Below are 14,815 nucleotides of genomic sequence, written 5' to 3' on the forward strand. Positions count from 1 at the left end.
GCCCACATGCAGGGGGCAGGTGGCACCCCAGCAAGGGCCACCATCAGGAACCGTGGGGAGGGAAGCGGATCCCGGAGGGGGTAGGTGGGCATGCAGGGGGCAGAGGTGAGTGCCCCAGGGAGGCCTGCCCTGCAAGAGATGGGGACGGACAGGCACACTGCACCCTACCCCCCACAAATAAGTGTGTCCCCCGCAAAAGCCCTGCAGGTCATCCAGGCCATCAACGGTGCCCTCCTGTGGCAGCTGATCCACACTGGGGACCTCGACTACGCCATCTGGGGCTTCGAGGACTTGAGCTTCGTGAACTGGTTTGGGGCACTGGACAGCACACACATCACCATCCGGGCACAGAGCACAGTGGCGGGGCCTGTATGAATCAAAAGGGCTACCACTCTGTGGTCCTGCAGACGCTTATCGATGTCAACAGTTGCTTCCAGGACATCTGCGTGGGCTGGTCCAACTGCGCCCATGAGGCCAAGGTGTTCTGGAACTCGGGGCTGAGCTGCCGCATCGCCAAAGGGACCTTCATCACCTGGAGAGAGCTCCCTGTCGGAGACATGACGATGCCGCCCTGCATCATGGCAGATGCAGCCTACCCCCTGCAGGACTGGCTGATGAGGCTATATGCGGGACACATGCAGCCTAGCGAGGACATTTTTAATGAGTGGCTCAACTGGGCCTACAATGCGGTTGAACAAGCTTTCGACCACTTGAAAGGGTGCTTCAGATGCCTCCGCACGAGGCTGCAGGTGGGCCGCCACAGCATTCCGGCAGTGGCTGGGGCCTGCTGCACCCTGCACAACCTCATGGAGGCTAAACACAAGCCGTTTGTGCAGGGGTGGGCCACCGAGGCAGCGCACAGGTAAGAGCAGCCCCCTCCTGTCCTGTGCCGCCAGGCCCAACGGGACAGGGTGTGGGTATGGGAGGCCCTGCACTAGGCCTTTGAGTGTGGGCCACTGTGATCCCCCCCACCATGCGCGCGCACTCACACACACACCACCACCACCACCCTGCACACACACATCCCACCACAACCTCCATCCCCATACATGCACAAGGGACATGGGGTTAACAAGAACAATAAACAGTTTACTAGAACATTATAACTGTCTGCCTCTTGAGGGAACTATATATAGGCAGTGGGGAATAGCTAACAGGGGTTGGGGGGGAACAGTTTACAGGGGCATAGCAGCCCCAGGCAGTTGCCCTGCAAGCCCCAAAGGGCCCGAGGTCGAGGCAGGGGGTTTTCATAGAATCATAGAAAAATAGAGCTGGAAGAGACCTAAAAAAGCCATTCAGTCCAGCCCCCTGCTCTGAGCAGGACCAAACCCATCAGATCAGCCCAGCCCAGCCCAGCCAGGGCTTTGTCAAGGCGAGACTTAAACACCTCCAGGGATGGAGACTCCACTACTTCCCTGGGTAGACCATTCCAGTGCTTCACCATCCTCCTAGTGAAAAAGTTTTCCCTAATGTTCAACCTGGACCTTTCCAACCGCAACTTGAGACCATCGTTCCATGTTCTGCCATCTGTGACCACTGTGAACAGCCTCTCTCCAGCCTCTTTGCAACCTTCCCTCAGTAAGTTGAAGGCTGTTATCAAGTCCCCGCTCAGTCTTCTCTTCTGCAGACTAAACAGTCCCAATTCCCTCAACCTTTCTTCATAAATCATATGCTCCAGTCCCCTGATTATTTTGGTCTCCCTCTGCTGGACCCTCTCCAGTGTATCCACATCCTTCCTATAATTGGGGGCCCAGAACTGGACACAGTACTCCAGATGCAGCCTCTCCAAAGCCAAATAAAGAGGAATAATCACTTCTCTGGATCTACTGGCAATGTTCCTCTTGATGCAACCTAATATGCCATTAGCTTTCTTGGCTACAACGGCACAGTGTTGACTCATGTCCAGCTTCTTGTCAACTACAACTCCCAGGTCCTTTTCTGCAGAACTACTACCGAGCCAGTCGGACCCCAGCCTGTAACAATGCTTGGGATTCTTCCAGCCCAAGTGCAGGACTCTGCACTTGTCCTTATTGAATCTCATCGGATTTCTTGCAGCCCAGTCTTCCAATTAGTCTAAGTCAGTCTGGACCTTGTCCCTACCCTCCAGCCTATCTATCTCTCCCCCTAGCTTAATGTCATCCACAAACGTGCTGAGGGTGCAATCCAACCCCTCATCCAGGTCATTGATAAATATGTTGAACAGAACAGGACCCAGAACCGAACCTTGGGGCACTCCATTAGAAACCAACCGCCATCCCGACATTGAGCCGTTGATCACTACCCGCTGGGCCTAACCTTCTAGCCAGGTTTCTATCCATCTTACCGTCCATTTATCCAATCCACATTCCTTTAACTTGCTGACAAGAATATTGTGGGAGACTGTATCAAAAGCTTTGCTAAAGTCAAGGTAAATCACATCCACTGATATTCCCCTATCCACAGAGCCAGTTATCTGATCATAGAAACTGAACAGATTGGTCAGGCATGACTTGCCCTTCATGAATCCATTCTGACTATTTCTGATCACTTTCCCCTCCTCCAAGTGCCTCTAAATGACTTCCTTGAGGACCCCCTCCATGATTTTTCCAGGGACTAATGTAAGACTGACCGGCCTATAGTTCCCTGTATCATCCTTCTTCCCTTTTTTAAAGATGGGCACTACATTTGCCTTTTTCCAATCATCCGGGATCTCTCCCAATCTCGACTTTTCAAATATAACGGCCAAGGGCTCGTCAACAGTATACGCCAGCTCCCTCAGAACCCTAGGATGAATTAGGTCCAGGCCCATTGATTTATGTACATTTAGCTTTTTTAGATAGCACCTAACCTGTTCTTTCCCCACCAGAGGCTGTGCACCTTCATCCCACAGTGCATGACTTATCGCATTAGTCAGGGAGTTGTCTTTGTCCATGAAGACAGAGGCAAAGAAAGCATTAAGTACTTCACTTTCCCAACATCATCTGTCACTGGGTTACCTCCCTTATCCAGTAAGGGCCCCACGCCCTCTCTGATCACCTTCTTCTTGGTAACATGCCTGTAAAAACTTTTCTTGTTATCCTTCACATTCCTCACAAGTTGCAATTCCAGTTGCTCTTTTGCCTTCCTGATAACTGCCCTACATTCTCAAGCTATACGTTTATACCCCTCCCTAGACATCTGTCCCAGTTTCCACTTTTTGTAAGCTCCCTTTTTGTGCCTAAGTTTTCCAAGGATTTCCCCATTAAGCCAGTCTGGTCTCCTACCATATTTACTTCTCTTGCTGTGCATCAGGACAATTCCTTTCTGTGCCTTCAATAGGGCTTCCTTAAAATACTGCCAGTTTTCGTAGACTCCTTTTCCCTTCATGGTAGCATCCCAGAGGATTCTGCCCATCAGGTTCCTGAAGGAGTCAAAGTCTGCTTTTCTGAAGTCCTCAATGGGGGTCAATGGCCTGGATCCCTATCTCCCACTCCTGCCCCTTCCCCTCCCCCGTTTCCAGGGACCCTGCTGGGGCTGAACTGGGGCCAGCGGCATGGGGAGGTAGGGACGTAGCTGGGGTGGGGCCCCTGCGGCTCCTCTTGGTCAGCCCTGGCCACCAACATGTGGGCCAGGTGCACAAGGCCAGCTGGGGGCAGGTGGGTTGGGACCAGGGAAGTGGTGTCAGGCTCTTGGGCAGGGGGGCACTGCATGAGATGGGGTGGGAGGGGGTGATTTGGGTGGGGAGGAGGTTGGAGAAGGGAAGGAGGAAGGGCAGCCAGGGGACAGTGAGGTGGGAGTGGGAGTGGGAATTGTGGCGGAGGGCAGATTGGAGTGGGGAGGGAGGGTGGGAGGGTGATGGGAGACTGGGGGAGGATGGGAGGGCTGGGTGTAGGAGTGGCTTGTGATGGGGCGCCCTGGTCGGGGTCCAGGCTGCTCACCCTTGGTGGTTGGGCTCCCTGGGCCTGTGACAGGGCTGGTCCAGCTGCTGAAGCTGTGGAGACAGAAGAGGGGGAGAGGAATGTGATGTTAGTACTGAGCGATGGCCCCTGTGAACCCCGCAATCCTGGTCCTGGGGGCCCTACAGGGACCTCATCTCAGGGTTCCCTGTATGGGTGCTGCAAGCGTGATCTCCCCTCGCCCCTCCCAGTCCCTCAACAGCTGGGCAGCCCATGGTGCTGTCCCAGCTGCATGGTGCTGAGTGCCGTGTGTCAACCCTCTGAGACTGGGGGAGCGGGGCCATCCAGCTTGCCTGTGCCCCGGTGCCAACAGCCATGTGGGTGGGCTATGGCCACCCTATGTGTAACCAAATGCCCCTTCCCTGAGCCCCACAGCAACTGGCATGCACGGCACATACCTCTGGGTCCCTCCAGGAACTCGGGCGAGGCACGATCAGAGGGGCCCAGCTGGATGGGCCGGATGGGATATCAATGACAAGGGCCCCCTCGCTTGAGCCCTTGCCATCAATGTTGGTCTGCAACAACCTGACCATCCGTGGGCACCTGGTGCCGGCTGCTCGTCCCGTGCAGTCCTCTCCCTCTGTCCCCATCTTGGGCTACAGCTTGGTCTTGGGGTCCGCCGTGTTGAGGACCATGACTGGGGGGGTCCCGCCTCCTTGGGGCCCAGGAGGCGGTCCAGTTCTTTAAAGTAGGGGCCGCTGGTGAGCACTGCCCCCAACCGCCCAGCTATGTCCCAGGCTCTGCAATAGCCCTGGTGGACTTCCTCTTGGAATAGCCCTGGTCTGGTGTGTGGGTGGGGTGACCCCAGCCTGTGAGGCCCTTGGAGAGGCACTCAAACACTGCAATGTTCTGGCACCCATCTGGTGCAGGACCTCCTCATCTTCCCAGAGGGTGAACGCAGCTCAACCTCCCTCCTTGAGGAGGCCCAGTGCTTCGGGGCCTGGCTCCCCTCCTGGGAGGACTTCCCAGTCTCCTTCAGGGGCCTGGCATGGACAGGGGTCCGTGGTGCCGGCCATGGTGCCAGGGAGCAAGACAGTCTGGCTGGGGCCTTGTGGCCAGCAGCATGTTGGAGAGCAGAATGGACTCCCTACTGCCTGCACCCTCTCAGCTTCCTGCCAGGGGGTTTGTGGGAGCCTTTTCCTTAAACATGGCCAGATGCCGGAGCCACGAAGAGCTCCACTTGTGCTGTGAACGAAGGCACTGCCTGCCAGCTGATCGCCACCATGGAAGACTCCCTCTTTTGAAATAGCTGTCCATGGAGCATCTACACTTGCTGTCTTTTCAAACAATTTTTTGAAAGGGGGTGCTCTTCCCACCATGGGAGTGGAGGACCAACTTTGATGGAACAGCCCTGTTCTTTCAAAGTTAATTTTGAAAGATTGCAGAGTGTGTGTAGATGTTCTGCGGGATATTTCAAAAGAAAGCCATCTTTCAATCTCAGATTCCAATGTACTTGCTAGTGTAGGCTCATCCTACAAGTTTTATCTGGTTGTGGAATGTGAAGATGTTGTGGCTTTGTTGGTCTCAGAATATTAGAGAGACAAGGTGGGTGAGATCATATCATTTGGTGAATTAAGATAAATGTTTAGGTTTACACAGAGCTCCCTCTTCTTTATATCATGTGTAAGTTTGAAAGCTCATCTCTCTCTGCAGCAGAAGTTGGTCCCCTAAAAGATATCACCTCATGCACCTTCTGTATCTAGGTCATGGTCTGTAAATCTCAGGTCATTCCTGCTTTTGAATATTTATATGATTCAGGATTTTATTTAATAGAGAAATTGCTTTTATCAGCACTAACTAGACTCTCCTACAGAAGATAATTCTGAACGAAACACAGCTATTTAAAAGTAAAGGTGACCTGAAACTGACCTCTTCCCAACTTTGATAGGGGAGCAGATTGTTGATCTTCAGATGAGAAGTTCCATCTCTGGTTTTGTTTCTGAATCTAATCCAAAGCTAGATAGGTCCTTTGAACTGCACCCAAACTATCCAGAACAGCTTGTGAAACCAGTCCAAATGTGATTTATTTGGACTTTAGCAAAGCCTTTGGTACGGTCTCCCACAATATTCTTGTTGGCAAGTTAAAGGAATGTGGATTGGATAAATGGATGGTAAGATGGATAGACAGCTAGATAGAAGGTCGGGCCCATAGGGTAGTGATCAACGGCTTGGTGTCGGGATGGCAGTCGGTTTCTAGTGGAGTGCCCCAAGGTTCAGTTCTGGGTCCTGTTCTGTTCAACATATTTATCAATGACCTGGATGGGGGGTTGGACTGCACCCTCAGCAAGTTTGCGGATGACACTAAGCTAGGGGGAGAGGTAGATACGCTGGAGGGACAGGGTCCAGACTGACTTAGACTAATTGGAAAACTGGGCTGCAAGAAATCTGATGGGACTGGAAGAATCCCAAGCCTTGTTACAGGCTGGGGTCCGACTGGCTCGGTAGTAGTTCTGCAGAAAAGGATCTGGGAGTTGTAGTAGACGAGAAGTTGGACGTGAGTCAACAGTGTGCCGTTGTAGCCAAGAAGGCTAATGCCATATTAGGTTGGATCAAGAGGAGCGTTGCCAGTAGATCCAGAGAAGTGATTGTTCCTCTTTATTTAGCTTTGGTGAGGCCGCATCTGGAGTACTGTGTCCAGTTCTGGGCCCCCAGTTATAGGAAGCATGTGGATACACTGGAGAGGGTCCAGCAGAGGGTGACCAAAATAATTAGGGGGCCTGGAGCATATGACTTATGAAGAAAGGTTGAGGGAATTGGGACTGTTTAGTCTGCAGAAGAGAAGACTGAGCGGGGACTTGATAACAGCCTTCAACTTACTGAGGGAAGGTTGCAAAGAGGCTGGAGAGAGGCTGTTCACAGTGGTCACAGATGGCAGAACATGGAACAATGGTCTCAAGTTGTGGTTGGAAAGGTCCAGGCTGAACATTAGGAAAAGCTTTTTCACTAGGAGGGTGGTGAAGCATTGGAATGGTCTACCCAGGGAAGTGGTGGAGTCTCCATCCCTGGAGGTGTTTAAGTCTCACCTCGACAAAGCCCTGGCTGGGTTGATCTCATGGGTTTGGTCCTGCTTAGAGCAGGGGGCTGGACTCGATGGCTTTTTTAGGTCTCTTCCAACTCTATTGTTCTATGATTCTATGAACTCAGTCTCTGGTTCAGATTGAAACAGCATATCTTAGTCTGTATTTAAAAATACGTCTAGTGATGACCACGTCTAATATTCTTACTCAAGATGATTCAGTCTTTCCAGGAAGACGTGAGAGGAACCTTCCAATATAACGGCACATTACTGGATGTTTTCAGCATCAGGAGCGGTGTCAAACAAGGATGCGTCCTTGCTCCGACATTGTTCAGGATCTTCTTTGCGCTCCTCCTGAAGCACGCCTTTGGATCTTCAACAGAGGGCATCTTTTTGCACACAAGATCTGATGGGAAACTGTTTGATCTTGCAAGGCTGAAAGCTAAATCTAAGGTGTGGGAAGTCCTCATCAGAGATATGCTGTTCACAGATGACACTGCTGTAGTGTCACACACAGAAGACCAGCTTCAGAAACTGCTGGATCGGTTCTCCAAAGCATGCAAGGACTTCGGGCTTTCCATCAGCCTAAAGAAGACAAATGTACTTGCTCAGGACGTTGCTGAACCTCCATCAATCAGCATTGACAACTCTACGTTAGAGGTCATCCACGAGTTCGTTTACCTCGGGTCCACCATCACTGACACCCTGTCCTTGGAGACTGAGCTAAATAGGAGGATCGGAAAAGCAGCCACAACTCTGTCCAGACTCAGCAAGAGAGTGTCGCATAACATCAAGTTGTACACTCACACCAAAATGCAAGTCTACAGAGTCTGCATCCTCAGCACCCTCCTTTATGGCAGCGAGGCTTGAACCCTGTACGCCTGCCAGGAAAAGAGGCTGAATGTCTTCTACTTGCGCTGCCTTGGGCGCATCCTTGGAATATCATGGAAGGACAGAGTGTCCAACACCACCGTCCTTGATCAAGCTGGAATCCCAACCATGTACACCCTCCTCAAGCAGAGGCGGCTCCGCTGGCGTGGCCACGTCTGCAGGATGAATGATGGAAAGATCCCAAAAGACATCCTGTATGGTGAGCTAGCCTCTGGCAAAAGACCTCCCAGACGCCCCCAGTTGCGCTACAAAGATGTTTGCAAGAGGGACCTCGGAGGTAGACACCAAGCCGGACAGCTGGGAGCAGCTGGCAGGTGATCGCAGCAGATGGAGGCAGGAACTACACCAGGGCCTTCAGAAGGGTGCGATGAGGATCAGACAGCTAGCAGAGGAGAAGCGAGCCCACAGAAGGCACAGTAAGGACCTGCCAGACACCCATTACACATGCAACAAGGACTGTCACTCTCATGTGGGCCTTCACAGTCACAGTCGATGCTGCAAATGATGATCCCAAATGGAACTACGAAGGGCGCAATCCATAGTCTACGTAGACTGAAGGATGCCTACTACTAGTCTGTATTTAATATACATTTGGACCCACAAAGCACGCCTTGAATGTATTGCGAAGTAAAATATAAATTGTCACATTTTCCATTTGTGTAAATTTTATAGCTGTATTGTCATTAATAGAATTGCTCTAGTTTATACTAGCAAAGGATCTGAACTAAAGGCTTATGAGCATTTGTTAAACACTTAAGTATGTAATTAAGTGCTTTGCTAAACAGAGAGGGGTTCAGTAAATCCTCAAAGTTAAAATACAGGCTTAAAAGCTTTGCTGAATTTGGTCATTAGAGTTCACCAGATAGGTAATGACTTGGAATGCTGTCTAATTACCAGTGAAATGCAAAATACAAAAACCTTAGAGTAGCAAAAATTAGAATACAGCAAAACTGGAATGTAAAGACCTTGGAATTTTCAGTTTTATGGTTTTCACTATTTATGTTTTGTTAGATATGTATCTTTCAGTAACAGTTGTCTCCAGTTTTCTTTTCAAACGTTGGTGTTCTTAGGACAAAAATACCTGCTTTACTTGTGAGTTTTTGAATACCTTAAGTGTCCTTTTATAGGGAAACATGTTCTGCTGTTTCCTGGAAGAAGTGTATTGAATCCTGTGGTTGAGGTATACGTAGATGAAAGGAGTTGTATGTCATCAGTTTGTTCCCTATGATCTCACTGGCTAAGCTTGTAAATGTGAGGTTTGTCTCTCAGTAGTGCATTAAAGTTAGAATTCATGAAAGCTACAATAAACCTACAACAAAACCTTGCTGCTGGAATAGAGCTCTGTGGTTACCTTTTACTCCAGTCTTTGACTGTCTGCCCATAAAGAAAGAGTAAACTCCACTGAAAAAGTAAGAACTGGATACAGTACCTTCATCCATTTTAGTGCCCCCTTCTCCCAGCATCCAGACATGGTGCTGCTGCTGTCTTTAGCTTCCAAAGCCTCTTTCAGACTGCCTCTGTGCATCCTTGGCTTAGCCTTTTGGATGTGTCGATCCAAACCCCTTCTGGGATACAGCAAAATGAAACAGAGGTTCCCGACTTCCCCTTTGGGCCAATTATACCTACAATGGTTTCTTTACTCTGCTTGGGTTTAATTCAGTCTTTGGAATTAAATCAGTAGGGTTCTTCCTGAACTGTCACTGATCACAGCCAGCAATAGGCCCTGGCCTGGCCTGGTTCTTTGGTTGTTGACCTAGGAAGCATCTCTCCTTGCTTCACCGCAGCTCCTTTCATTGCAACCAGCTGGGCCTTGATTGGCTGTTGCTGATCCCCTGCCCTTCTAGTTGCTGGAGGACTAGATCTCAGTGGTTCAGCAAATGTCTGCTCCTGGGATGCTTCTGTAGTCCAGCCCAGACGCATAGGGACTGACTCTGTCAGTACTTTAGAGCTGCTTGGTAACTCAGGGGGAAGCTTGGGGGAAGGCAGGGAAGAGAGAGCAGTGAGTGGACAAGGGCGATGACATCAAGAAGATGGCAGAATGGGGGCCAACAGCGGCAGAGTGAGGGTAGAACCTTACAGGAGGGGGACAGAGTGAGGCTGAGGTCTCAGGGAAGTACAGATTGGGACAGGAACAGGTGGAGTGAAAGTGGGGCCTCGGAGCAGAACGAGGTGGTGCACACCCAAGGGAAAAGCAAAAGTTAGCACCTATGCCCAGAGTTGAGCTGCTATCTACCCTTCTCCTGGTGTTTTCCCTGTGGGGAAGGGCGGCTTTACTGTTCGCTGCAGGCTCCATAAAATCTGCCAGTGTAGAAGGAATCAAAGTATCTCCTAGTCTGTTTGTGGCTGCCCACTTGTGGCTGTCTGCTTTTAGGTCTTACTTCCACCAAGGGGGTAATGGTGAGTGCTACTGCTGCCAGGACCATTTGGTGAATTATGTCAAATTTTAATTTACTCTGGCCTGTGACTGGAATAGAAATAAAGCTATTTCAAATCAGTTAGATTTTTGCTTGTAATTAAACCCAACAAAGAAAAATAGCTTTTACATGTATTCCAGCTTGAAACTGGTATTTGAAATAAAACTGGACTTAAGCATAGTACTGTTTGAGCCAGCAGGTATTAAAGAAAGTCTGCATGCAGACAAAAAGTTAATCATCAAAATTATATTGTAACATGTGCAAAGTGCCTCCCAAATACCTGCCAAAGACTGAAATTACTTGTTTATAATAAACTGTATTTTATCAACTTGCTATAATGTTTTCTGGCTCACTCAACCATGCTGTATCAGATAAGAGTTTGGTATTTAGAAAAGAGATATGCAATTGCACTGACTGTTCAGTAATAAACCAAACTGTTTTGCTGTTATATGATCACTCTAAAAGAAAAAAATGAATAAAACTGTGATTAAAAGCAGTTTTGTACTGTTTCTCTTACAGGTTGCACGACTTATGGAGATGGGATTTTCTAGGACAGATGCTTTGGAAGCTCTAAGAGCTTCAAATAATGACATTAATGTAGCTACCAACTTCCTTCTGCAGCACTGATGATTGCTTATGTACTATCTGCAACAGAATCAAAGCCACCTACTGGACAGACTCTCAAAGAGCAAAGCCATGAAGAGGAGAAATCTGCCATGAGCAATATTTGAAAGTAGTATTAATCATGGATGACACTGACTGTTCGCAAACCCCCATATAAAGTGGTGGTTACTGTCCTGATTATTTTGTAAAACTAATTTTTATCTCTACGTATTATATGAGATCAAAAAATATTTTAAAAAATTTGATGTATTTCTCTTTTAAATCAGCATTAGACATTTATCATTCTAAAAACCAGGAAATACAGAGGAGATTCAAACTGCTGTGAACAGCTAAATTTACATACCAGGTGAAATTACAATTCTGTTATTTTTCTCAATTTCTTTTCAATCAAACTGTAACTACATTATTTTACAGTATTTTTACTTTTGATTACAGTAATATGAAAATGTTCAGAGGTGGTAGGTACTGTTATTTCCATAAAGAAGTATGGGACTAACATGTCATTCATCAAGAAGTTTTATTAACATATGTGCTATTTTCTCCCTCTCAAAATCTTTTTAAATAAAAGCTGTCATTCAGTGCATAATCCATGTAGGATATGAGAACTGTTGTGTGCATATTGCAGGTTACATCAACTGACCAGTATAAGTTTAAACTGTGCAAACTGTGCAGATGAATATACTGGTCAGACAGCGTGAGAATACTTGAATGGATGTACTAAAAGGGAATTAGCTAATTGTAGTAAGATCAGGCCTCACACTGGGCAGGTTTCCAGGGTAATACGGTGAATGTGTTTAGTGTGTTGAATGCCACTTCCTGCTTTCTGAGCAGGCTATCTCGTTCTTTAAAAAAAAAAAAAAAAAAACGCCCACACAAACCACCATAAATTAGCCAAGGGGAAAAATCATTCTTCTAGTTCTGTCTGGTCTTAGTTTTCCACAGCCATAAATTCAAACTAACCCAAATGTGCTGCTGGAGGCTGCACTTACTGTTAGTCACTGACTTTGGAAAGATTGATTCACACCAATGGGAGCCTCATAGCAGGGGGGAAGGGAGATGGATTTTAGAGTTTAAAATGATAAAAAAGCATATTTCACCTCATTTTCTGAAGTGCTGTGCCTCCACATCTCAGGAGTTTCTAGGTACTGCTCCTCTGTAAACCAAGGCAGTTATTACAGAGATGTCCAGTTCTTGTCCATAAAGTTCAGTTGAGTTTTGCACTTATATGCTTAATAGATACAGGTGTAATGTGTATTTTATAATTGAGAACAGGACTGGAGATGCTGGGAAGAATGAAGTGGTAGGAGTAAAAAATTGGGAGGGAAGAAGAGTGGAGAGAGTGGCACGAGAGAAATATATTTTAGAAATCAAAATGAGAGGATAATTTGGATTTTAGAAAAGGGAAGACTTACTAATTGTTTCAAAATTAAAAGAAAATAATTTCAGGGTTTTTTCACTTTTGGGAATTTGGTGTACCTATTATAATGCAATGTATTTTGTTCTTGTTTTAAATGTCATTGGACTGATTTAAGACATTTGAAATGAGAAACTGTTATTCTAGCTTGTGAACATTTTAACATGAGGTATCTGCGTGCAGCTACAATTTCTTTGTAGAGTGTACCTGCATCTTAGCGAAAGATTATTTTGTTCACCTAACGATGATTGGCATTTTCCAGAATAGGACATTCCTGGGGTCTGTTAAGTCTGAAAACTACCTGGATCACAAAGAGAACCCCTTGAACCTTAAGAAGTCTGTTCATAAATAGTATGGTAATTCTCAGCTCAGTTAAAACTTTTGGGCTGTATCTACACTAGCCCTCTTCTTCAAAGGGGGCAAGGCAATGATGCAGACTGGGGAATATCAATGAAGCGCTGCCGTGCAAATTTTGAAGCTGGTAACTTCAAAGTGCTGACAGGCAGTCTAGACATGGGATCTTCAAAATACCCACCCAACTTCGAAATTCCCTTACTCCCAATTCGTTTTGGAAGTAAGGGAATTTGGAAGTTGGGTGCATATATCGAAGCGCCCGCATCTAGAATACCTATCAGCACTTGAAGTTAGCAGCTTTGAAATTTGCATGGCTGCCATTAAGCTAATAATTCACTGCATATTCATGGAAGTGCCTCATTGATATTCCCCAGTCTGTGTCATTTCCATGCCCCCTTCATAGAAGGGGGCTAGTGTAGACAAGGCCTTGGCATATACATCTAAGAGGTTGTACTTTTTATTTTAAAATACTTCTAAAGTCCCCCATTCACTGTCAGAACAATAGTATATAAACGGTGATAAATAATTGTTGGTAGAACTAGTTACATCAGTTTCCACAGACAGAATTATTTATTTACCTCTTACCAGTGTAAAGTAAAAAATTAAATCCAACAGCTTTTCTCCTGTCCTACTACAGAAACACGGGCCAACAGAGTTGCATCCAAAATCCACATGGATTTTACACTCTGAATTTGCACATATGTAAGTAGAGTGCAGTTGAGGACATTGATAGGTTATTCACAGAGTAATATTTGGTAGATCTAAATCTTTTATTGTTTTGTTTTATATTGCAGTGATGTCCAGGGCTCCTAGTACAGACTTAGGCCCAGTGTGGTAGGCACTCTACAAATACACAAACATATTGGAGGAAATCCTAGCCGCACTGGAATCAGTGGCAAAGCTCACAGTTGACTTCAAAAAGACCAGGGTTTCACCCCTGGCTGCCATCTCAAAATGCTTATGATCTTTTATCGTTTTCACACAAAAAATGGTTTTGATTTTGGCTCCCAGACTCTGCTGCAGAAATTTTCACGTTAGCTCATTCAGGAAGATTCAGAGAACTTAGAGCTGGACAAGACCACTTGAGTCATGTGCTGTAGACCATCTCCATATGTGTGCCAGATAGTAGTTCCTGGGAGCACATTCACTAGGGCTTTGTAGTCTAATGTTTAATATCTCCGATGATACGGTTTCCGTGTTAAGTGCACTTCAGACATTTTCTGAGGAGGCACATGAAAGTGTCTGTGCTTTCCCTTCAGCAGACTGCAAATCAATTTTCTATAGGGAAAGGCTTTCAGGGTGAAAGATGGGTCCTACTGAAGTCAGTGACAAACTGCCATTGACTTTATTAAAGCCACAGTCTCACCTGGAGGATATGTCAGCACTGCAGCGGGAGCCTCCCAGCCCAGGTAGACAGACTAGATACACTTGAGCTAGCATACTAGAAACAGCAGAGTGGATGCTATGGCTGTGGAGGAGATGGGCTGGCTACCAGAGTTTAGACCCAGAGTGTTCGATGGGTGGGAGCCCGAGCTGTTGCCCAAGCCTTAATATCTACACTGCTGGTGTTAATGCACAAGGCTGGGAAGCTTTCTCCCAGCTGTAAAATAAACATAGCCTAAGTAAATCAAGCAGTGGTCACTGTGACAGGTTTCACTTATGCTAAGGACGTTCTTTAAAGATAAAGCTTTTGTTGGTCAGAATAATTTACCAGAGTGGTGTCTTTAACTATCATATAGTATTTGGGAAATGCACCATGCTTTCCATGGGATAACGGCACACCTCTACAGTGGGAATGGCTGGCTGCCAGGGGCTACCCTTTTTGTTAAAGTTAAATATGGAGGAGCACTGTGCAGAAGACAGTGTGTGTGTCAGAAATGTCCTCTTCTCACAGCATAGACGACAGAGATTACTATCTCTCAGGTGATTAAATTGACAGTAACATTTAGCTTCTTGTACATGTGTTCATGGTATTTAGTGCCTATTGGTGCCTTAAGAAACGAATTGTTTAAGCAAAAGATTGCTGTTATTTTTGTATAAAAACACGCAAAATGCATCCTAGGAGTGCTGAGACACTTGGCAAAATACTCAACCATCTTAAGTACATGATTATCATGCTGTATATAACTCTGGAAAGTCTCATTGCATCTTTAATAGGGGTTTAATAAAAGGAAATTAAAGAGATACA

The 14,815-nt window shown here is 46.8% G+C and overlaps 1 protein-coding gene across 1 annotated transcript in view; it reads left to right on the forward strand.

Annotated features, from left to right (window-relative positions):
- UBAC2 (UBA domain containing 2) overlaps positions 1–14,815 on the forward strand; it is a 180,489-nt gene extending 165,674 nt beyond the window's left edge. The window contains exon 9 of the mRNA XM_074989575.1: positions 10,755–14,815. Coding sequence (XP_074845676.1) covers positions 10,755–10,862 — 108 coding nt within the window. The 3' untranslated portion in view covers positions 10,863–14,815. The remainder of the gene's footprint in view (positions 1–10,754) is intronic.

The sequence above is a fragment of the Carettochelys insculpta genome, chromosome 1, assembly GCF_033958435.1.
Source record: "Carettochelys insculpta isolate YL-2023 chromosome 1, ASM3395843v1, whole genome shotgun sequence".
Lineage (NCBI taxonomy): Eukaryota > Metazoa > Chordata > Testudines > Carettochelyidae > Carettochelys > Carettochelys insculpta.